A 23,676-nucleotide genomic window follows, 5' to 3' on the forward strand; every position below is an offset into this window, starting at 1 on the left:
AGAGTTGTTGTCCTTCCATCCCCAAGAATAATAGAGTGCCGTGAAGTGTAAAAGATCATTTCTTCACTTCCCTCACCAAGCAATACTAACAGATGTTGTGTTCTAAATTAGAAAAAAAGCACAGTTTTGGAAATTGTACTACTAAGAATTACCAATTAAATTGTGCAAACTAATGGCAGCTGTGCCAACCCCAGTTCTGCCACATTTTAGCACTTAAGCTGCAATTGATGACCTGACAATAGAAAGACCAATGACTGAGGTCCATAGTTCCCCTGCAGTACAGCACAATTACCCACTAATTTGATAACTAATTTGATAACAAGTCCTTGAGAATTTGACTGAAATTCTATGATTATGGTGACTTTATGTTTTTGCCAATTAGTCTTTCTCCTTTTCTTCTCTCGTCTCTTCAGATTTCTGTCTTTCTTTTACACTCTTTGTGTCTCTCTTTGGACTTGAGATGCATCCCGTCATTTGTGTGCCATCTCTTCCTCTTACTTCTCTGGAAACTGTGCCAGAGATTACACTAGATTTGTTGAAGTGCATTCTCTAGTGCACAGAAGAACTTATCTTTATAAATGAAAGAGTGGACCGGGTCTGAATGGCGCTTTGTTTAACATTTTACAAAAAGGGGCCCCGCTCTACATTTCATCTGTCACCATTGCTTTTCTTTCTTTCAACAATGCTTGATTGTTTCCATGAAAATTTCAGGTTCCACAAACAGAAGATTTCTGTATTATTATGTTCCTGCCAAATTCCAATCCTTGTTTTCCTTCTCCTGCTCACAAAGGGCTCATAACTTACTGTCGACTGTGAGGCAAGCCACAAAGCTCCACTGTTGCTCATCAAATAGGGGTGTGTTGGTTGATGTCTTGACTTACTGAGGGATTTACTCAAGTGCAACAGTAGCAACAGAAAGCCCAGAGAAAGAACACTAAAAACACAAAGTGGAGTTAAAAAGAAGTTATTAAAACAGTTTTCTTGAGACTGACATTGACTCTTCTGGTGTGTGAATTTCCTTAAATGGATAATTTTGCTCAAAAAAAGGCTGTGTGAATTTTTTGGACTGCTGTCATTCATTTTAAAGAACATGCGCATGAGGAAATGTGTGTGTCTTGATGAACTGACAGGCTGTTATGCCATCAAGCTCTGAGCTTGTGTCCTGGGAGCAGAAAAAATGACTGAACAGGGGACCGGAGGAAGACGAGAGGAGGGAGGAGAGAGACGAAAGATTCAGTTTGTGAGTGCTCATCGACCCTTCCCGATTAGCCAGACAGGGACACTTAAGCACTCTCACACCTGCATCTGCCTTTGCCTTGCGTGGGGGGCCAAGGACACCAACCACGCTCTCACGGCAGCTGCACAAGTGTTTAAAGTGAGATACAAGGCAGTTCCTCTAGCAGCATATTATTGCAAATAATTTACCCTGCAAAGTAATTATCAATGCTCTGCTCAATATGTAAAGTGTGCACTTCAGGTGGCTTGCTTAATTTGCTCTGGGTGGCTATCATTTGAGTGTGGATTTTAACTGTGGCAACTCTGGCAGTTTCTAATGGAGAAGGTATCAGGAGAGAATGTGAAGTGAGGATGAAGTGCTGCCGTAATTGAGTTGACTTTTTGCAAGGGAAGGTCAACAATATCTGTCTCTGATAGTTGGAAAAATCTTTATTTCCTCAGCCATTTACTTTATTTCAGTATCATTAGGCGTAATTACTTTGTCTGCTGATCAGTTTGTGTGCTGCCTCAAAACTGACTGGTAAAAAGCATATTTTTCTGATTCACCTCCTTTGTAGAAAATTTGTAGGAATCGCACAAGAGACTAACGTGTATGTGCATGCACACTCTGGGTTTGTGTCTAATGAAAAAGACACAGTGTGCAGTATACAGCTCATATTATGGGTTGATTATCTATCCAGTAAACTGGCTGCTCCCCAGCATGGCACAATCACAATGGAGGGTGATAATTTAATTGTGCTAAACGGTGGATTCTGTGTCAGTGCTCCTCCAGCTGGGAGCTGTCAGGTAGTAATATCTCATTATGGCAGGTGAAGAACCCAGAGGAACCCTACCATGACACCTGTTAGAACACAAGGAACCCCTGAAGGGAAACGCACAGATGATTTTCCCACAATCAAACTGTCTGGCAGACATGCGCACACACGTTCTCATGTCCTAACGCTCGTCTTTTTATTAAGTTCCACCTTCCTAGTCTAAAGGGTTAGCTCATTGTGTTTGTGATTTATTTTAAGTTTTGCTGTAAGTGCTTGTTTGGTGCACAGAATACGTTACAAGAACTGTGAAATACAACTATTGTAGTCGGGTATTAATCCATGTTTTTTTTATGCAAATTTTGTAATGGTGCACAAAAGTTTTCATGCTCATTCATGGTACTTTTTTGTCTTTTTTAGAGGAAAACAAATTCCTCTGCATCTGGGGAGATGTAAACACTTAAGCAAATTAAATTCAAAATGACTAATCATGTGAATGACCTGCTGTTTCTACTTCTAGAGAATAAACATGGCTAATACTCGTTGACACCAAAGAATGATCATAACACAGCAAATTTAATACTATTCCTCCTAATTTTTCTTTCGCACAATGCAACGGGTTTTGTTTGTGCTTTCTTCCACAAAGATTTATTTTGAGTTGGTGACCACGACTCAGAAAAATTTATAGCTACTTTGTTAATTGGCTCTATTAAAACAGTCCACACTTAACATTTTTTTTTAACTGACTGCTTGTTCTTTTTTGCTTGTAGATTCATGGCATATATTTGAAATCCATCTAATATTCTTTTCCTTCATCTAATAAATCTGTTTGTGTATTGTTTATGTTTGAGGACAAGCTCTCCTATGCACGCAGACTGTTTTTTGTTTGTTTGTTTTTGTAGTAGCCTTTATTTGAATTATTAATTTATTAGCTTGGTCTACGGGAAACATGTGAATGCTAGGGCTTATGATCAAAATTTGAAGGTGCAAGACATCAGCACTGAGCCACATTAGTGGGTGGGATGGGTCAGTGGGGCAGGCGGTGTGGAGTTACTTATCACCATTGTCTATAAAAGGTAAACAGAGTGACAGAGCAGAGAGAGCGGGTGAAAGCCGGTCAGAACCTTTTATGATGAAAGAGGAAATGGGATAGCAGGGGACACATGGCCCAGCAGTCACAAGACCCCCCGAGATGAGCAGTGCACAACACCTCTCTAATACTTACCAATTAAGCTGAGGTTGTTTTGCACGATGATGAAACATTATCTCAGGGAACAATTCATGACTCAAAGCATTCCAGGCCATGTGAGCCCATGGCTGGAGAACTTAAGTCCTAATCCTTCAAATGTGCGCAATATTGTCAGCTATATATAGGCCAGGTCACTTTTCTATTTGACCCTGCCTCAAGTCTTCAAAGTAACAGGGGCTTTGTCTTTAAGAAACATGACAAGATGGCAGTGTATCATGCTCTTCATCATAAATTTGACTATGATTATTCTGTAGTAGCGCAGCTACTTTTTCAGCTCACTTTATTTTCAATGTTAAGTACAGTATGTTTAAAAGTTTGAGCCTATTTTTCAGCAAAACTATTTTTTTTTATTGATGTGAGTGAGGTTATTGCAAGAATACACTGCGGTTGTACAAACAGGGCTGTTTTGTAGATTTTATTTTGGCAGCACGGCTGGCAACAGTGGTATTCCATCAGAAAATTTGATCAAATTCTACATGCTTTCATAGAGCCCAAATTAAGCTGAATTCTGCTATTTACACTACATCAAAAGTCTTTTTTGTGTCTGTGCTGATCTATTGCACATATATCCCCTTCGGATCTCTGATCCCCGCTCTGAATATGAGGAATAAAACCCTATACGGTTGCCCTCAGATATTTTCAGAGAATTATTGCCACACTTCCCCTTTTCCCTTTCAATAATATGAGGTAGTATTGTATGAGGCTTGTCAGAGGTGGGGGTGGGGTAGAAGGATTTCTCCGCACTCTTTAGCTGCCTGAGCGCAGCCCTCCCAGCACTGCTAATAAATTATTAACTCCTGCTGACAAATACTGTTATGGAGCCTGCTGCAGATCTGTTGCATTCTTTAACAAGATTGCTGTAGACACATGTTACAGGAGGATGGAGTCTCCACTGCTCCCTCTCTTCGTTTCTCCCTGTCTATCCTCTTCTCTCGCTCACGCCTCAGCAGTTTGACTGATGGCTGGAGACCAAAGTAAAAGTGCCTGAGAGACTGAATATTTTAGTGGTAAAATAATACCACTTGATTTACTGTGTAATACAAAAGCAGTGCTTTGTTTCACTCTCACACTCCATTGAAGACAAGGTGCTTGTTGCACTTCAGGCTCGAGCTTTTTGGGTACATGAATAAAAAATATCTACATGAATGGACTACTCCTACCACTTACACACACACACACACACACACACACACACACACACACGCACACGCACACCCCCCCCACACCGACACACTCTACTTACTATTAAATGCGTGCTCTGAACTTTGCTCTAACTCTTGATTTTCAATTAACAGAACACAATTTTGAGCTCATGTTCTATTTGATATAATTGCAGGAAACAATTTAATGGCTGATTAAAATTGAGAGCAAAGTCCCACTAAAAACACAGCCGACAACACTTCTATAAACAGAGAGAGACAAACAGGTAGTCAGACTCAGTCCACACGCTATCTGAATTATGGTATGTTTCTAAAGCTGCAGATCCACATCATATTAACTTGAACAACCATTGTTTCAGTGGCTTTCCACTAAGCAGGACTGTTAGTTATTATGGGGGAGTGCAAGTGAGCTAATGGAAAGCAGCAAAAGAGAAGGGTACTGCATAGAGACGGTTGGATTTGGCTATACAGGTGCACCTTTTTGAATAATAATTCATTTCTGAATTATGTTAGATTCAGCGTTAATTCTCTCTGGTAAATCTCTCTGCTATACCTACTATTTATCAAATAAGATTGTAGATCTAAGCTCCGCTCGAACTACAACTTCAGCAAACCTATTCTATCAATTTAAATATTATACTATCTACCTCTGTGTTTTAAGTCATTTTAGGTTTTAAACTTTCATTTTCACTGTCTTTCAATGTTGCTTTGGGCCATTTTCACAGCACTTTTCACAATAATCTAGGTGACAATAATCTCAACTTCAATAGTGACAGATGAAAACAATTCACCAAAGTTTGTGCAGAAATAATACATCTTTATAAGTCAGGTTTTCTTGGGTAAGACCACGGACCATCAGACCCAAACACCTTGTTTGTAAAATACCCATTTTTAAATGGAACATATCTTTGCCCATCTCGTGGTGGCTGGCTCTCAACAGAGTGCAAGGACACCGTCGCTCCACACTCTGCCTCAACCTTGAGAACCCGTCACCCCCACCAGCAAGCTAAGGGTGGAACTAAAGTGCTGTCACACTGACCCCTGTGGATAAAGCAGGAGAATAGGGCAGATGGTCATCAGTGATGAAATGTACCACAAGAAGTACTGTGAGTGTTTAGTCACATACGGACACAAATAACTGACTTCACCCCACCAAATCAAGTTTTCTTTCCCTCTCATGCACATGCATTCATTCTCCAGAGAAGATTGAGCCCTAAGTAGTCCCAGTTTATATCTTAATGGTCAAAATCCTCCAGCTGAGAAAAATAAACAGAGCAACAGCTTGGGGAAAAGCAGATTATGAGTTAAATATGCTACAGCTGCATCTCTCCACTTCACATCATATGAAGGCCATGTTATTCCCTTTTTAATTTAATACCAAATGCATAATTAGATTTGCCGGCACAGTGCTTAATTTCATTCATTGTAACACACAGCATGGGTGCAGTCTCATTAATTGTGAGAAAAAAGTGGAATTGGTTGTATAAATTGAACACCAAAAACGGTTGGGTTGTAAAAGGCGAAGAAGAAAAAGAAATTAGAATTAACATTAGGTTTCCTTAGCACCTGATATGTCAAGTACACTCTTCACTGTAAGATTCATGAAAGCACGTGACAGATTTATGAATATCCTCCTCAGCTTTTGGTTTTTAAGTAAAAGTGTTTTATGCTTAAGTGGGATTTGTTGGCCTGGCAGACCATTGTCACATCACCATTCAAAGTATTTCATAATTGGACATGTTGGAAAACTGATAAATAATCAGAATGTTTGAAGGACGAATCCATGTCAGTTTGATTTTCTGGCCTTAGTTCCTTTCTTGGGTTTTGGGCCAGAGGCTCCAGGCCAAGTCAGGTGGAGCATTCATCTCAGTTTGCTCAGATGCAAACTCAAAGGAAACAGCATTCCTCACAAGTTAATGCCTTTTTTCTGTACTCTGTTTTCTTTCTTTTCTTTGCTCTGCAGCAGAGTCATGTCTTCTAAGCAAGCAACGTCTCCTTTCGCCTCCGTGGTCGATGGTGATGATGCCATGAGTCAGGAGCACTTATCTTGGGAGAAAGAGGAGAGTGCAGAGGCCCATGGCATGCCACAGCTGCCTCTGCACAGTCTGCTTCATGGAAAAGCCCCTGATGAAATGCAGCCGCTCAGCAGTGTACCATCAGAGAGCGACTGGGACAGCCTGGTGTCAGCACAGCAGCGCATGGTAAGACATGCATACTGTACATAGAAACAAAAAAAAAAAACAGAAGCCCTACTGATGCTGATTAACCAGCAATGCCAGAGATTTCAAAAGTCTGCTAGATTCCTACAAAGCAACTTCATGCAGATACAAAAAAAAACAATTTTATCCCATTAAAATAGCTCATATAGCTTGTTTCACTCATAATGCAAGATCATCATTGGTGGTGAGATTAAATAACATATAGTAAACCTTAGGGGTGGGACGAGATGCTTTGGTCACGATTCGATTGTATCACGATTCTAAGGTGCCGATTTGATTTGTATCACGATTCTTGATAATTGCGATTCTCCAAGTATTGCGAATCGATATAATCAGTAATTGCAATTTTCTTCCTCCTTAAAAAAACAAACAAGTTGAATCATACACTTCTAGAATGAATGTCGTTCCCATAAACAATGCACATCAGTCTGTGTCAGTTAGTCCAGCAGCTGACATTTATTTCAACTGAGACAAAAAGAGGCATTTTTTAAAGTTTACAGTTACAAAATGAATTGAAATGTCCACACAGCACAAATATGGGCTAGTTTTAACATAACTTAATGTGATGAATTGATGAAGTTTATCTGGACACAGATATGATGTAATATAATAAAGCTTCCCTTGGCATAGCAAATGTGTTTAGCATAAACGGTATTCAGATTACAATTCTGCTGCCATAATGCTGGACAGGACAAGGGTAAAAAAAAAAAAAAATATATATAGAATCGATTTAGGGGAGAAAAATCGATTTTTAAAATCATCCCATAAAAAAATCGCGATATGTACATGAATCGATTTTTTTCGCCCACCCCTAGTAAACCTTATAAAATCTGAAACCAAACACTTTCATCTCCAGAAAACAATGACGTTCCGTTGGAAGTAATATGAGGAAGTAAATTACTCAGGTACCTCTGAAGTGAAAAAAAAGTTTGGTTAACTTTTTAAATACAAACTCAAAACAATTTAGTCATACTTGCATCTGTGGTAGAAATCTGAAGGTTTTGGGAATAAATAGAAAACCTTGTCATGGAAGACTGTCTCAAACTTATTAGTGTATACTACTGTCTTACTGTCCTCCCAAGCAGAGCAAGCACTCATTGTTTCTGGCTTATACAAATAAGCTCAGCAGATACTCTATCCCCAGGCCCGCAAACCCCATGGTCCCCTAATGCCGTGAAACCTCAGGGATTCTGGGGTCTTCAAACAGAGAACTCTGCCAAACACTAAACCATGAGCTATTATTAGGTCAAAAAGAGAATTTCTAACCCTTCTTTGAATGATTGCACACAAAATTACATCACGTCAGATGAAAAGGAAATGTGGTTTTATCTGCTTCTGTGTGCTTGCCTTGGACTCTTGTCGCTGTTAAAGAAATGTCTCGACTTTATCGTATATGTGCTATTTATCTCATTATGTGTGGGCTACATGAGCAGCAAGACCCCAGATGCTGTACATTCTGAGTGCTGAGTTGCTTTGATGTGAGCAGAGCGAGGAAGAGCACGGGCTCTTGTGGGCTATAGACATAGGAGGCAGGTGGTTGTCTATGACAGACGGGTCTGTGGTAAAGAGACCCAGAGGGCCTCTGAAGTAGCTCTGCAGTTGGCTACTGAGACCCTCAAAATTGCAGCACAACATATACGTGAACACGCAGGCGAATAGCTTCTGAAGCAGACTACCCCACATGATGCTGGACTGTAAAGATGATAGTGAGACTAATCCGCATGCAAAGGATTCCTCAGTTTATAATCATCTGTTGCACGTTACAGGAAGACACCACCAGGATTTTTCTTAATTTTCTGATTTAAAACAAAAACATAATGAAGTTTATAATATAACTGCAATTAATGTTTTATTGAACTCATAGATTTTATATTGTGACTATTTCTTTTCCTATTTTTGCTACAGCCAGACCTCTGATTCCATGTACAGATTTGAGAACTGTCTTTGATTTGAAGCAATATTTATTCAGCATCCCTTTAGAATTGAGTAAAATGTCCCAAAAGGTTAAAAAAGATTAAAAGACAGGAAGGATAAAATATGAGGGGATCATCCACCATATTTCAAGAAATGAATCATAAGTGCAGCACAGTTCTTCTTGTTTTCGACAACTTAATTAGTATTCTATAATATATTAAAAGAATGAAAGAGAGTTCAACAAAATAGATTTTATGTTTTGTGTAGCAGTCAACTCTTGATATCCTTTTTTAGGCAAACAATGCCAGAAGCCATCAAATAAACATTAAACATTACAGGGGTATAAAGGTATATGCCAAAAAAGTAGAAAGAAAAAAAAAAGGTGAAAGAGAGGAGCCGTAAATTGAATAGGGAAAACGAGAGCATGAGAAAAGAAAAGGGAAAGTCAAAATATGGAAGCATGATTGTTGCCTTGCTGATTACCTGACTCTATTACTGTGCCATGCGTCTTTGTGGGCTGTGCCCTGAACCCAGGCCAGCTGATTAACCCAGCACTGCTCCACTTCCCTCAAGCGCTCTTCACTGTCTCTGCCACGCTGCATAATCATCTAGCGCAGAGCCAGGGAGGTGCAGAGGAGACCGTTCGGCCGTGCTACTCTGGCGCTTGGTACCAGACCACCCTACACTCCATTGCAAGTCTGCCTCGAGCTCGACATGCCACACAGGGATGAGATATTGGCACTGTTAACATTCCTGCTCAGTTTACAGCGTTCCTGACTTTTTGCTGAAAATTGCCAATGACTCCAGATATGGTTGTATCATTTAACCATGCCACAATACCCTCTCTTATAGTTTTCTATGTGGAGCATGTGTTGGTTACAAATGTGTGTCATGTTAATTCTCTGGACTATGTGGGCCAAAGTTTAAATCAGAGATAACTGTTCCCCCTTAAAAACTGCAACTCCTGGCTGCTTAGCTACCTTCTTCTTTCTCAGACTCTACAAACCATAATTAACACCACCTTCTGTCAGTCGCAAGCCTCAGCCACAGTCTGCACGCTGACTATATGCTCCCATGCGCAGAGTATTCTCCTCCCCCATTTTTCTCCCAGTTTCCTTCATATCTCTGTTTATGCACAGGGAGCACTCAGTCAGTCAGCCAGAGACAGGACCCTTAGTTAAATACTAAACCATACACAGGTGGGACTAAAAAACAACAACAGCTTGAGACAGGACGCAGATTTACGAATGCTCAAGTCACTCAACTGAGAATAAGTCTCCAGTAGAAAATGAACAAATTACACAGCAGTCACCCGAACACAAATGCACTCTCAACAGCAATTTGAGAGATTATAGTTGGGAGGTTTCTCTGTGTAGTTTGTGTAGATGAATAGTAAAGCCTGAGCACATTATGGAAATGCCCGATGAAAGTGTACCTCATCATTTCATCTCAATTTTTCACTTGTCATATCTCATTTACCGGAGAAGCAAGCGCTGTTGAAAATACAGAGGCTGTTGTTTGAAAAGCCAGAGAGGACCCATTTGATTTGGCCAAATCGCCCCTGAACCGCAAAAACCTAGCAATCACCTAATTTGAATGAAAAACTGTCAAAACGCTCAATGGAGCTCTGACAGAGCACAGGAACACACTCTCATTTAATAACCATCCCATGTTGCTTCCCCTCCCAACTTTTTTGTATGTCTTACAGGAATCTGACAGTAATAAAGTATGTTCCCTGTACTCCTTCCGGAACAATTCGACTTCCCCACACAAGCCTGAGGAGGGGGCCCGGGAGCGAAGTGACCTGCTGTGTGGATCAGCTTTTGGAACTCCAGAGCGCCGCAAAGGAAGCCTGGCAGACGTAGTGGACACACTGAAGCAGAAGAAGCTGGAGGAGATGACAAAGACAGAGCAAGACGGTACGACTCTGTGTGTGTGTGTGTGTGTCTGGTGAATGAGTGAAGGAATGCTGTCTTCCTCCTAAGTGTGCCTGATCTTCACAAATGTTCCTTCTTTCTTTTTACCTTTTTCTCGCTTCCTGAGTGTCTGCCTCTTTTCTCTTGTATCTCTTGGTCTCACACACTCATGCGTGCACACACAAAGTGGGAATACTGACGTTACTGTATTTCCAGTTTGTTCTGAACCTCCTCCAATGTGACAAAGACTGTGTGGCAGTGCACCTCAGCATAAGTGTGGTCCTCCTCCATGCCAAGGAAAACTCTTTGACTATAAAACTCATAGTGCTGACCTGATGCCAGGAACATTACCTCTTTTTATTTTGCTACACAAAACACTTTTCACTCTCTACAGTTATTCATCAAAGTTCGCTTCCCACAAACAAACCAAGCCCTTTTCGAAGGATTCCTGTTCCCTTCCCTTCCCTTCCCTTCCCGTTTAATGTGCCTAATTAGTTCATCTTTACTCAAAACAGCAGAGACACACAGAGAAAGAAATCTTTCTTTCCGTGATAAGACTGTTAGGTCTATGTCATATCTGCACCCATTTCACCCTGCTTGGCTCTCCCTTCTACAGCCTGCAGTCTATCAAGAGTATGGCGGAAAAACAAATATTTGAAAGAGCTACTGAAACACATCCCCCCTCTTAATTAGGGCTGTAGTAATATAACTACATCCAATCAAATGTTAAACCCCCTTGGGAATCCATGTGTCTCATTTACTGTCTGGGGAGCTCTTAGCTTAAGCACTTCATCAGACGAATAAATTAGACCTCTGTTAGCCTAAAAATAATTTGCCACTTCTTTTTTTAAGTGTGCATGTGGCGATCTTTGTGTCAGAACATCACAGGCCTCCCACCACATAATCATTAAGCCACATCCTGATATGACTGATTGTTTGTGTTGTTGTTTGAATCATACCCGACAGAGCAATCAGTCCAGTTTCCACTGAACACCATTAAATTAGAGATCTTCTCAAAAACTCAGAAGTGTAGATAACTGAAATCAGTCAAAATGAGCCCTCAAGGTTTAGTTGCACAAGCAATTAAAGAATCCAGTCACAGTTCAGAGTTAGATATTACTCGATTATTAAGTTTTCATATGTCCCTAGATTCTTGGATTTTTTTTTCCTCCACATTCTTCTGTTTTCTACCACATTAGCAGACATGAGTCTTAGGGATATGTTTTGTTCTTGCTTCTGGTTTTCTAGAAAATGGGCTTAGATCTAGAGCAGTAAGTACGCAAGAATGCCACTCATCACCGTACACGACAATATCTGGTTAGTTAAGAGTTTCTACTTCTAGGAAGTAGTTCTACTGCCACTTCTTTGTTCTACCATATGGTAAAGCTTTATTTCAAATGTCTTGTTTCTTGTGGAGTTGATTTTCATGGCAAGATCGGCAGCGCTCTCGGCAGCGACAGTGGGCCTTATGGTAATGAGACCCAGCTGGTGAAGGCTGGTTGTTGCAGTAATTTAAATGGTCAAGTGGAGCTTGTAATCCAGGGCCGTATGTTAGCGCAGGGAGGAGTGGGTGCTTTGGAGTGCCATACAGCTGTTTTAATCTCCTGTTAATAATAGTGACTCGATCTGCCTCATGCACTGTGTATCATCACCACCAAAATACACTCCCTTGTTGGAGGAAATTAGTTTCTAAGCAGGGAACACAGGAGAAGGCAAGAGGCTCACAAAGTTCAGCCTGCTGTCCCCGTGCTGCAAGAGCCGAGAGGTACTCTGTTCCTGAGAGCACTCGAGGAAGCTTCAGTGATGATGATCAGTGATTACTGTAAAATGGAGGGAGGGGGACTCTTTGGAGCTGCCTGTGGAAAACTTCACATAAACCTTTGAGAAGTCATAATATCATGTCTTTGTTTATGGAGAGGCAGACTATTGTAACTGGAAAGGGCTGGATTAACTCATTAAAGAACACACATAAATGTTGGAGAAGTCATTTGCGGTCTTAATGATGTTTTCTAATGTGTCGCAAGCAACCATAGAGCTAAATATAAAGCTTATTTACACATGACAACTGTTGTGTCTAATTTTGACGCTTTGGTGCCTGCCTGGTTGGAATCACAGGGCTCCTCCGAGACTCTTCGCCATCTGCTAACATTCTTCTCTGAGTTTCCTTGTCAGGTCAAGATGGTTCATTGTCCCTATAAAATGAAGATAAACACAATGACCCGAAGTAAAGAAAAACAAATGGTCTGTGGGGCACTTTCTTTGCAGTATGTTGCTCATATTTGGAACATTAAATCCCACTTAAACTTACATGTAGACGCTTGATTTGACAAGCCTCCAAGACATACTTTAGAACTTTTTCTATGCATCGTTGTAACTTAATGTTATGTCTTCAGCTGTGATAAATATGACACGCCGATCACCTCTACAGTGCTGTGATAGTGGCCTCACCATTTCAGTAGAGTAAAACAAAGCTCTTTTTTGTGATTTTGATATATTGACCTTTCAGTAAAAATTAACAGATAAGGAAGTGCAGAAATTAATGGAAAGCAATACATTGACATCTTCCATTAACATTGTCCGCCTTAATTTAATTCAATTATTGGCTACATTTCCTCATTTACCACAATGCCTAATAAACCTTGCAACAATAGAGTCTCACAATATTCTAAGTATCACCCCTCCATCCCTCCATCTCTCTATATTTGTACCCTTTCACCTTCTCTATCCTTCCACCCTTACTCTCCATCTCTGGTCCTTAAAGTGCTTTAAGTGCTTGTGACTGTGCTAATGAATGAAAATGTCCTACCAGCAGTGAGCACTGCATTTAGCTGAATAGTCACCTTTGCTGTAAAAGCTCTATTAGGCCCAGTTGCCAGCAGGGCTAACGATTGTGCCCCATGTTTATTTACTTGGTATTGTAAATGCATTACTTATGGATAAGTCTCCAGACAGCACTTGTCAAGAGTTAAAAATGTCAGTATTATGTATAAGGGTAAAAAGAAAAATAGCCACCATTATAAAAACCCAAGGTGACCTTGCTTTGATTCACGTGCAATTAGAACAGTTTTATATAATGCACTAAAGTATGAATCAATACTGTGCAAGTCAACACAGAAATACTTGTGTGTTGAGTCTTTATGATCGTCCCCAAGACAAGGACATATAATTGGGTTTTAGCCTCCTGTCGCAGCTTTTAGGGATTTTCCTGAGCTTAGTACTGACTTGCCAGCACACCCAGGACTGAAAGTTTCACAAGTTTTGTAGTGTTTGTGCTTGTGTGTGTGTATTTTATTTGTTTTTTTGGCGGGGGGTAGTTTCTGTCAGATCTTTTTTACGATATGAGTGAATATGTTCTTAAATGGGCTGAACGGTGATGTGGTGGTTAGCACTGTCACCTCACAGCAAGAGGGTTCCAGGTTTGATTCCCGGCTGGGGCCTTTCTGTGTGGAGATTGCATGTTCTCCCCGTGTATGTGTGGGTTCTCTCCAGGTACTCCAGTTTCCTCCCACCATCTAAAAAACATGCTTGTTAGGTTAATTGGTGTCTCTAAATTGTCCCGATGAGTGAGTGTGAGCGTGCACGGTCGTTTGTCTCATTTGTGTGGGCCTGTGATGGACTGGCGACCTGTCCAGGGTGTACCCTGCCTCTCTCCCAATGACAGCTGGTATAGGCTTCAGCCCCCCCCCCCCGCGACACTAAATTGGATTAAGCGGGTGTAGAAAATGGATGGACGAATGTTCTTAAATTAAAGAGTTAAATAAATGTTCTGGCCTCTTGTTATTCAAATGAACCTTTCACATTGTCTACTTTGACTACCATAGAAACAATGTCGACAGTGAACTGGCTCAGTTCCAAGGATGCTGAGAAAACAGTGACTTTTTACATATGATCTTTAGCTACAGTATAATCAGTAAATATCTATGCCTCTTTTTTTTGCCAACTTCAATTCTAGAAAAGAATGGCAAGCACAGACACTGAGATGGTAAAATATGTCAAGACATAAGTACAAGAAAAAGCACACAAAAAGGAGCTTTTAATTTTTACACTTCTATCCTATTTTAGACAAGGTATAGTGGCTAGAGTTGGTGCTCCAACAGAATAATCAACACCTGGAGCTCTTTGACAGAGTCATGGCTAATTAACTCAGCAAAGGGGAGCCATACCACCAGGCAAACTGCAGCCACTTTTTAATCTCAGAGAGAAAGATATTTAATGGCTCCTGAGAAAAGACTTCTCCTATTACAGCGGCAGGTCACCTAACCATTACTTGTTACAGAAAGCAGCTCAGTTTGCCACCATACTAATTGTTTTCGGGCACAGGGTGATACATGTGAATTGTATGTAGTTCCACGTTACCACTTAGACCTGTGTTCCTCTCCCTCTTCTCTATTTGTAAGTGTAATCCCCCTGGTGAGGCTGTGTATTATCACTGTATAATGACTGTGCAGTAGGTTGAGTGTGGGGGAGTGATCTGCATTGTGTGAGTAGACCCAGGTCATTATCTGCTATTACAACATGCCATGTAATGAGATTCAGGGATGGGTGAAAGGTTCGGAAGAGAATAGGATCAGCTCTAAGCCTGTGGTCTGATTAGCACTGATGAACTCTTGACTCTGTTGTAACACTGTTCCCTGTCAGTGTCACAGCTCCTGCTGACTCTATGAGGAGGCTGTCTGGAAATTGGCTGCAGGTGTTGATAGTGTCAACGCATTTATTTTTGTACTTTAATTTACTTTAAATGCAGCAATAAAGAGATTTTGATAGGTTTTCTTAAGGTTGATTATCGAGTGTATAATCTGGATTATACTTTTACAAAAAAATACCTTCCCTGCCCCCAAAACAGATTGATGCACTCTCTCCCTCCTCTTTTAGTTCCCGCCCTTCTCCCCTCGTCTCATCCCAGCTGCCATGTCATCTGGTTCTGCTTTATCCCACCTAATTAATAGGAATCTTTGTTATAATGATCTGAGCATGAGCCTCTGACTCCATGCATATGCAATAAGGACTGGAAATCCAGTTGCCTTGGCTGCCGACTTTGAGGCATTCTTCACACATCGCTCTACGCTGCATCTGACTGAAGCACCCTTCCAGACAGGATAAGGCCAGGACCTTCCTGTCAGAACTTTTACACACGCCAAACATATGTCAAGCATCTCCCCTGTGTGCTATGTCCCAACAACCTTTGATAATCTGTTGTTTCTGTCAACAAATTTCAGCATGCTCTTTATCTTGATAATCTATTTGATCAAATGGCCAGTATTTCTCTGTGTCTGTGTGTGTGTGTTCACGCTTGCATACGTGTCAGTGGGGGTCTTCCTCTGTGTGTGTGTGTGTGTGTATGAGCATGTCTGTGTGTTTGCTCTTGGCCTGTGGTGGAGCAGCTCAGTGGAGCAGTGCTCCGGTCTGTCACTTTTGTTTGAATAGGTAATGTAGATCTGTTCAGGCTGAAGAGACATGAGCTGGAATCGCTTGTTAGGACACATGATCAAAAGTGGCTCTCTGCTCTCTGCCAATCAACCCTCTTGTCACCCAATGAAGCAGACGTTAAATAGATTTTTCGGCTGTATGCCGAAGGCAGCATGCCAGACTGACGTGAACTTTCACAAAACCAACACACGGCCTCTCACTCTTTCCTATTCTTTCTTCTAATCCTTATCCTTCTTCTCTGGTTTTTGCTTTTCCCCTTGTCCCGCCTCTCCTCCTGTAATTTTTTTTCCCCAGTCTTCTACTTTATCATATTGTCAACCCTTATCTGGCCCAGATCAAAATTTTCCTTCCTCCTATGAATTTTCTCTCCCACCCTTTCTTGCTCTCCACTGGCAAAGTTGCTCTGCTGCCAGGCTGAGATCAGAGCCCACTGCTAAATGGAGTGCCTGCATGAGGGGAATAGTCAGCCCAAAGAGCCTGGTACACTGCTGAATTATGTATTTACTATCTGTTCCAAAACAGAGCCCTCACATAACACAGGCTTGTCCCCATAGGGCCAACACAGGTTTCACTTTACACAAGCTAAGATATAGATTTTGTTGCCCCTTCAAAACGGGAACCCTTTCTGCTGTCTTGGTCATTCAGATGACAAAACAAGCAGCTGCTTCTTCAATGTGCCATTCTTTGCATTCAAGATCACCTTCCCTAGTTCTCATATTCCGATTAGTCAACAGTAGCAACTGCTGTGGAGCATTCCAGGGGCCATCTTCCCTGGGTTTCAGCTGTTCAGTGTGTCCCCCTGCGCCCAGGCCGCACAAAACTCCCATTGTGATCCTGGCATACTAGCTGCACAGGAACCCCTTGATAGGAGGAAACGGGTGTCTCTAAGAGACAAATCACGGCCAGAGTTGCACAGAGCTTTATTTGTCTTTACATATTCACACACCCACACACAGGCTGTAGGTATGGCTCATTAACTGCATTCATAATGAGCTACACAGAAACACCATCAGTGGCATTATTGCATTTGTAGTATATATATTAGAATTTTTTTGTTGTCAAAAGAAAACAATAGATAACCCCATTTGCTGCATGTGAATAACTCAATGGTAAAATTAGCAGTAGTTTATGATGGCCTGACTGTTTTATGTGACTGCACAGTTTTCAGAGAGACATGGAGAGGGTGCAGTGCTGACATGTAAGAAGGCAGAAGCCATTAATGCTACTATATTTGTCACTAGGCCATGTAGGCTACAAGTGGGAGATAACAGCCTTGTTTTGCAGTTATAAAAAAACATGAAGAGGGTCATATGCAGACAAACTGCAAACAGTCATTGGAGTAGGGGTTGCTGAAGCAGTCAGAAATAGGAAGAATGGGGGCTGCTCCACAGCGGGATGTGGGGCAGAGTGAAGGCACATGTGTCCTGCTGTGTGTGTGTGTGTGTGTGTGTACTCTAATGCCTGCAGTAGTGTTACACTGGGAAACTTGTATGGCAGTTAAGTATCACTGTCCTAGCTTTGGCATTCAGCTCCCAAACATTCTGCACACATAACTTGACAAAAGAACCGGTGTCATCTGACCAAGGATCAAAATAGTGTGAGTGTAACACACACCCTGGGCACAGACAGCCTCTGTGGCCTGCTAATGATTTCAGAGCAGATTTCAGGCTTTCTCCGTAAGTCAGAGATACGTCAGCCATCCAGAAAAGAGATCCGCCTTGACGCAACCAAACATGACAAGTTGCCTAAATGAAGCTTATTAACATATCTGCATTGTTTTTTTCCCATCTTAACAGCAAACTTTGATGAACAGGCTCATGAACAAAGAGACTATTTAATCAGCAGTAAAACACACGTTTTGTCCCACTCAATGCCTTTTCCTGTCCTTATCCAATAATATTACATGCATGAGAAGGTGTGATGAAATGTCAAAATAAATGAAAGGAACTGTGTTTTATTGCATTGCAAAACATGAGTGCCAATGATGATAGTGAATGGATTCATATCATCATCTTGTGTAATTTTTAAGACTGCATTGAGACGCCATTTAAAAATTCATATGATGCTAGATGAACAAGTGCTTGTCATGGATGTCAGTCAATAAGTTCATGTTAATATCTAAAATTAGGATTAATAGTTTTTTGGAGACTTCCTGAATCTCATATAACAGAAAATACAGCATTAGACTGATATAGTGCATAAACTATATGTACTGTTTACTGCAGCGATCATCTCCTAGCTTCTTCTTTGTCATATTATTTCTGGATGGGTGGCACTTTACTCAACAAAGCCAGTGCTATAAGCCTGTTGTTAGCTTCCCTGTTGTGACCTGGACCAATAAGCTCAGTCGCTCATGAGAGGCAAATTTCTCCATCTTTGCCCAGCAGGTTGCAGTCCGTATGGCTCTGTATCCCACAGGAAGGGAATGGGCTGACTGAAAAGAAAAATACAGCGTCTATTGTTGCCGAACTTGAACAACAGCACATTGAGACACTTAGCTGAGGGCAAAGGAATGGGGACTTTCTTAAATTTGGAATGCTTAACCTTTAGATGTGCTATGGCAACTACATGATTTCTTTATCAAGTACTGAGGCAAGAGTCATAACTGTACAGTGAACCAACACTATTTCTTAAATTTTTGTTGTATTTTGTTATTAAATGTGTTGATAAAATTGTAAAAATTCTGAATTTGATAAGATGAATACAAATACACAGATCCTGACTAATTGGTGCAGCTATTGAACACTAAAATAGACTATTTTTTGGTGGGTGCATCTATCTCCTTTTCTTCCTCAGAGAGCAATTACTGTAATCTAAAAATATTGACCTTTTTTCTTACGGTCCAATGAACAGCATGTGTGCTTTTTGAATTTGTGCATTTTAGTAAACAAAACTGATTCAATAAACAACTGTAATTATGAGGAAAAAGCATCAGTTTTTCCAACCAAAAACTGTCGTTTAATGAGAATGTACAGTTAGAGGATAGTCACACACACACACACACACACACAAGCATACACACTGTAGAAATATCCAACACATTCACAGTACTGCGTATTACTAAATACACAATGTCTTACACACATATATATATGTGTATATATATATACATATATGTATGTATTTCGCAACATTAATGTCCAGTGTTCCTGAGATAAAGTTAGGGGCTATACCAGACACCCTAACCCTTCACTGCTAACTGTAAACCATTCATGTGGATCCTATTAGTCTCTTTTTGTCCTTGTGGAGTCAGACACCCATTAATTTACTAAATCACACTGAACTGCCACGATAACTGTGCTCCTCGTTTTCCTCACACGTCTATTAATTTAACATAGATGAATAAATGTGAATGTTTTTCAGCATTGATTAGCAGAATAGTTTATGTCTGACAGTTAAATTGCTGGGTACCCCCAAAAAAATCTCCCCAATGCAAGGTACCCAGTAATTAAATTTTTGTGCGGAATTATTATAATTTATTACAGTGTGTGGACCGTAATGATTGCCAACATCAAATGGAAATTATAAATTGAAATCAAGTCTCCATATCTCTCCTCGTAATCTTCATCCTGTACTGATCCTCTCATCAGCATCGGTTTAGATTCCAGAAGTAGTCTCTTTTTTTTCACTGTAGTTGTCATGTTAAAAAAAACATAATAGATAACATAGTATATATATATATATATGTTTATATGTTACATTTAGGATGAAAGGCTTAAATAGTATGAAAAAGCGAATAGGATTTTGACAAGTTATTTTGCAATCCAGTTATATAAAATCTCCACTAAATTTTGGCCTTGTCTGAATCTTTTCACATGCCTTATATGTTCTTCTTTGGTTGAATAAAAGTTGCAGTTGTTTGATTCTCTGAATTTTGTATTGATAACAATGTTCAAAAGACTCCCTCTGCTGTCTGAATAAAGACTTAAAAGCAAAGGAAGAGAGCGAAGAGAGAATGAAAAGTTAATTTTGCTTTCCAAGCATTTAATGGTCGTAGTTCTTAGAAGTGACCTTGTGGGGTAGAAAGCAGAGCAGCACAGCAGCTTCTTCCAGCTGCACACATGGCATCCATCGGGGGCACAATCACGCACAGTCCCAACACCTCAGGCTCGGACATATGTTGAGTTTTATTTCATTCTTCTGACATTAATCCTATTCACCAGCTGTTCTGCCAGCTGCCACTCTCCGGCTTAAGGGGAGATTGCAGTTTTGGGGGTTCTGAGTACTGGTTTATCTTGGCTCCTCATCTCCTCCTTGCAAAGTTTTGATTGGATTTCTTTTTTCCCCTCGCTGTTCTCCTATTTCCAGGTTCCTTTTCAAATGTCTTTGCTTTTGTTTTTCACCGTATAACTTGTGAAGATGAGAAGCAGTTCAGGCTGCGATATGACTACAAGTCTTTGGGGGCTTTCTTCCAAGAAATGACAAAAATATGCGCAGAATATTCATTATGAGCACCAATACGATACGGTTTAACATACAGCACCTCTTAACATACAGTATTATCATATACCCCGGAACCTCTTTTTCTCTCAAGAAAGCACTTGTAAGGAATCAAAACCTGAAACCTGGTCACTTCATTGTCATCTAACAGCATTTCAGTGGGATTAGCCTGGACATGGCCTCAGTCTGTACAGTTATGATTATTGACATATTTGGTCTGTCATATTTCACATTTATGTGCATTGTCTGGAAGCATACTGAAGTGTTCTCAATGTCATTTCTGCTGAAGTACGGCCGGGCAGCCTGCGAGCAAGGGCCGCAATGAATTGATCATTGCTCACTGCTCACTTTAATAATTCAAGCCTGATTGCCACAGAGTGCCGCAGTAAAATGGATTGGGAGAGGTCACATGCTGCTCAGCTCAGAAGGTGAAGCCTCTCGGGGCTGCTTAATTCATATATGCTTGATAGACACGTGTCCTATTTAGAAAGGTCAGGTTGCTGTGTGTAGATGGTTCCTCAGAATGGGCAGGTCAGTTCTGTGGGATTAACATGTTGGTCAGTGCAGATATAGATGCGGGATAGGGGAGAGGCTCCTCTACACAGAGGCAAGTGTATTTTGCTTCTTAAGGCAAGCACTAAAGGGCTCAGAAAGTTACCTGCAGATGGTTTCTGTTTACTCAAATTCACAGTTTGTAGTAGTTTTGACCTGTGCTCGCATGTGTCAAACTCTTTGATTCCACTTTGCCTTTAACTCTGAAACTTTCCACACGATAGAAAGTGGAAATGGATTTAAATTTGCTGCTAGCAAATGTTTACAAACATCAATGAAAAAGTCGGAAGTAGTGTTTAAACTGAAAAGTACTTTGTATTTAACTGTTAATCCCATGTCGGCCCTCATTAAAGCTTTTCCAAAGCCTCAAAAGCCTGTTCGTGAAAAGACCTTTGACTTAGAAAAAAAATCTTCTGCTGACCCATTACGTTTTAGAGACTAACAGCTGATTTTGGCAGGGATTTAAGAGACTGAAAGGAAGGCAGAACCAGAAGTTGGGAGAAGATGGAAGCACTGAAACAGAAATATGTTTTCTCTCATATGAAGCTCATCTTATTTAGATGACCTACAGTATATTTATAGTAACTGTTTACATGACCAAAAAGGATAGTCTAAAGGTGACTAACAGAGATGTTCACCAAGTGGAATAATAATTAGGTGTCAGTTAAAGAAAGCCCACCACGAGGTGCAGGTGTTCTGCAGTACACTGACAGTTCTGATGCAAAGAACTGGACCTCTTTATTTATGCATACCATCACCAGTAATTATATTTTAAAAAGCTGGAATTATTTAACTGCACCAAAGAGTCCTCTGGAAATGGTAGAGGTTATTGCAACTGTTGACAACGAGGAAAGGTAATTGCCTGAAATTGAGCGACAACGGTGTGTTGTGCTCAGAATGCCCCCCCCCCCCCCCCCCCCAAGCTGCCTCTTCAGAGTTTGCATTGTGCAGCATCACCCGGGTGTGTAACCTATTGCGTTCCGATTGCTCCCTTGCAATTAGTGCCCTTTTTGTCCTCACTTCAATAACAGCATGATTATGGAGACTTCAGGAGTATTTGCAGCATCCAACAGCTGTTGTCTCAGGGACTACCGGCTGAATGACAAAAACATGTTTTCTCTCTGGGTTTCACTTCCCTGCCTGCCTCTTGTAATTATTATGTTTTATTTGGTTTGATGATGGGGTCTTGTTTTTAGTGTGCCTGTGATTAAGATATTCAAAGGACTTCTTGGAGTGTGTCACAGTCATTTTCTTTTTTAAAAATCTCGACTTTTGATTTGTTTCCCGTGCAGTGCAGTGGGGATGAGAAATTAGAAGTTAACTTGCCATTGTTAGTCTGAGATTCTGACAGTTGTACATCTAAGGATTTATGCCTCAAAGATATAACGGTGAATGTAAAAAATGTCAGGAATTTAACAGCTTTTAGAAAAAAAACTCATGAAGTTCTCCTTGATTATTTTATTCAATTCCCCTTATATTATATTATACTGGCAACATAAAGAAGTTCGTCAAATCCTCTTTTAAGCAACAGAGGATATCATTTATGTCAATTTATTCGGCCCTTTACCTTGATGAAATATCAAGAATAAACTAACAATCGCTACAATCATAGATTTCTGGTTTTTGAATGGCTGTTCTAATTTTCCAGAGAAACTTCCTCTTATTTTACATGTACACTCCTTAGCTTGTTTTTTCCAGGTCACGGATCTTTCAGAAACCCACTTCTTTCTGTGTCCTGGTTGTTTCAGTTAACTATAACTGGATATGTCAAATGTCAGAAAATATTCCCTATTCTCTTATTTAGACTCTCTGTGTATACCCTCTTTTCGAAGTTCCTCTGCCCTCCACTGCAAATACAAATTGTACGCCTATTTGTCTCGCTGTCTGATCCTCTGCATTATCTGAAGGAAATTATTTATATGGTCGGCATCAGCTGATCATTGATTTGGTAATTACACATTTCCCCTTGAGGCTGAGACAACTGATATACTGTACAAGACCAATGCTAAAGTGGAGGTCTCTTAGTTTTTTATCCATGACTTATAGCAAAAATTGACTCTCTCAGATGGCCCTCTTTTCTCTGCCAGTGGCTTTTCAACACAACAAACACTCAAACACAAGTATCATCTGTCTCCTGGGAGAATAGGGCACACAGAGAGGTTCAGATTGTGGCAAGCAGTTAAAACGTTTTCATCGCTGACAACCCGGGGTAATAAAACACCCGCTGCTGCATGTTGCAACAAACCATTTTTGTGCTTTGAGGTGGTCATGGTCCTCCGAAACCTGATAGCGTGTTGTGTTCCATCAACAAATTTAGTAAACCTATAACAGATTGAAAACATTGCTAAGTTAAAGTGAAGTTGCCAAAGTTGCTGTTGATTATTTGCTGGCTTTAACATACACATCCAATTTAGAATTCCACTTCTGTCTGGACAGTCATTGTTAAATTAGTGCATCATGAACTTTTAAGATCTGCTTTACTGCTGCCCACTCCAATTCTAAAGAAACTAAATGAGATTTGTTTGGGGCTGCATTCATTTTTCAATTTGGTATAACACTGTGATTTCAGCAATAGAAATAGAAATAAGCAAATTACTTTACCCTAACTTTACTTCCCAATTGCAGATATTGATGGAATTGATTGAATTTAATAAAAGCATTTGCAATCAGAACAATGAAAACCAAAAGTCAGATTATTAGTTTTTGCCAAAGAGAAAAAAACTGTGGGAGGATGCTGAATAAGACAGACAATGACAGACAAAAACACTATTTTTCTTCAAAACTGTCAGGGAGTCAGTCGGTGTCAGGACA

General features: G+C 40.4%; 1 protein-coding gene across 6 annotated transcripts in view; it reads left to right on the forward strand.

Moving 5' to 3' along the window:
• The window catches only part of sox6 (SRY-box transcription factor 6), a 130,587-nt gene that overhangs the window by 38,047 nt on the left and 68,864 nt on the right, over nt 1–23,676 (forward strand). For 5 of the 6 annotated variants that reach the window (XM_075459976.1, XM_075460010.1, XM_075459990.1 and 2 more), the window contains 2 exons: nt 6,361–6,598; nt 10,239–10,449. In XM_075459976.1, the coding sequence (XP_075316091.1) occupies nt 6,361–6,598; nt 10,239–10,449 (449 nt within the window). The remainder of the gene's footprint in view (nt 1–6,360; nt 6,599–10,238; nt 10,450–23,676) is intronic. The other variant, XM_075459996.1, reaches the window with a different exon arrangement.

The sequence above is a fragment of the Odontesthes bonariensis genome, chromosome 1 (assembly GCF_027942865.1).
Source record: "Odontesthes bonariensis isolate fOdoBon6 chromosome 1, fOdoBon6.hap1, whole genome shotgun sequence".
NCBI classification, from domain to species: Eukaryota; Metazoa; Chordata; class Actinopteri; order Atheriniformes; family Atherinopsidae; genus Odontesthes; species Odontesthes bonariensis.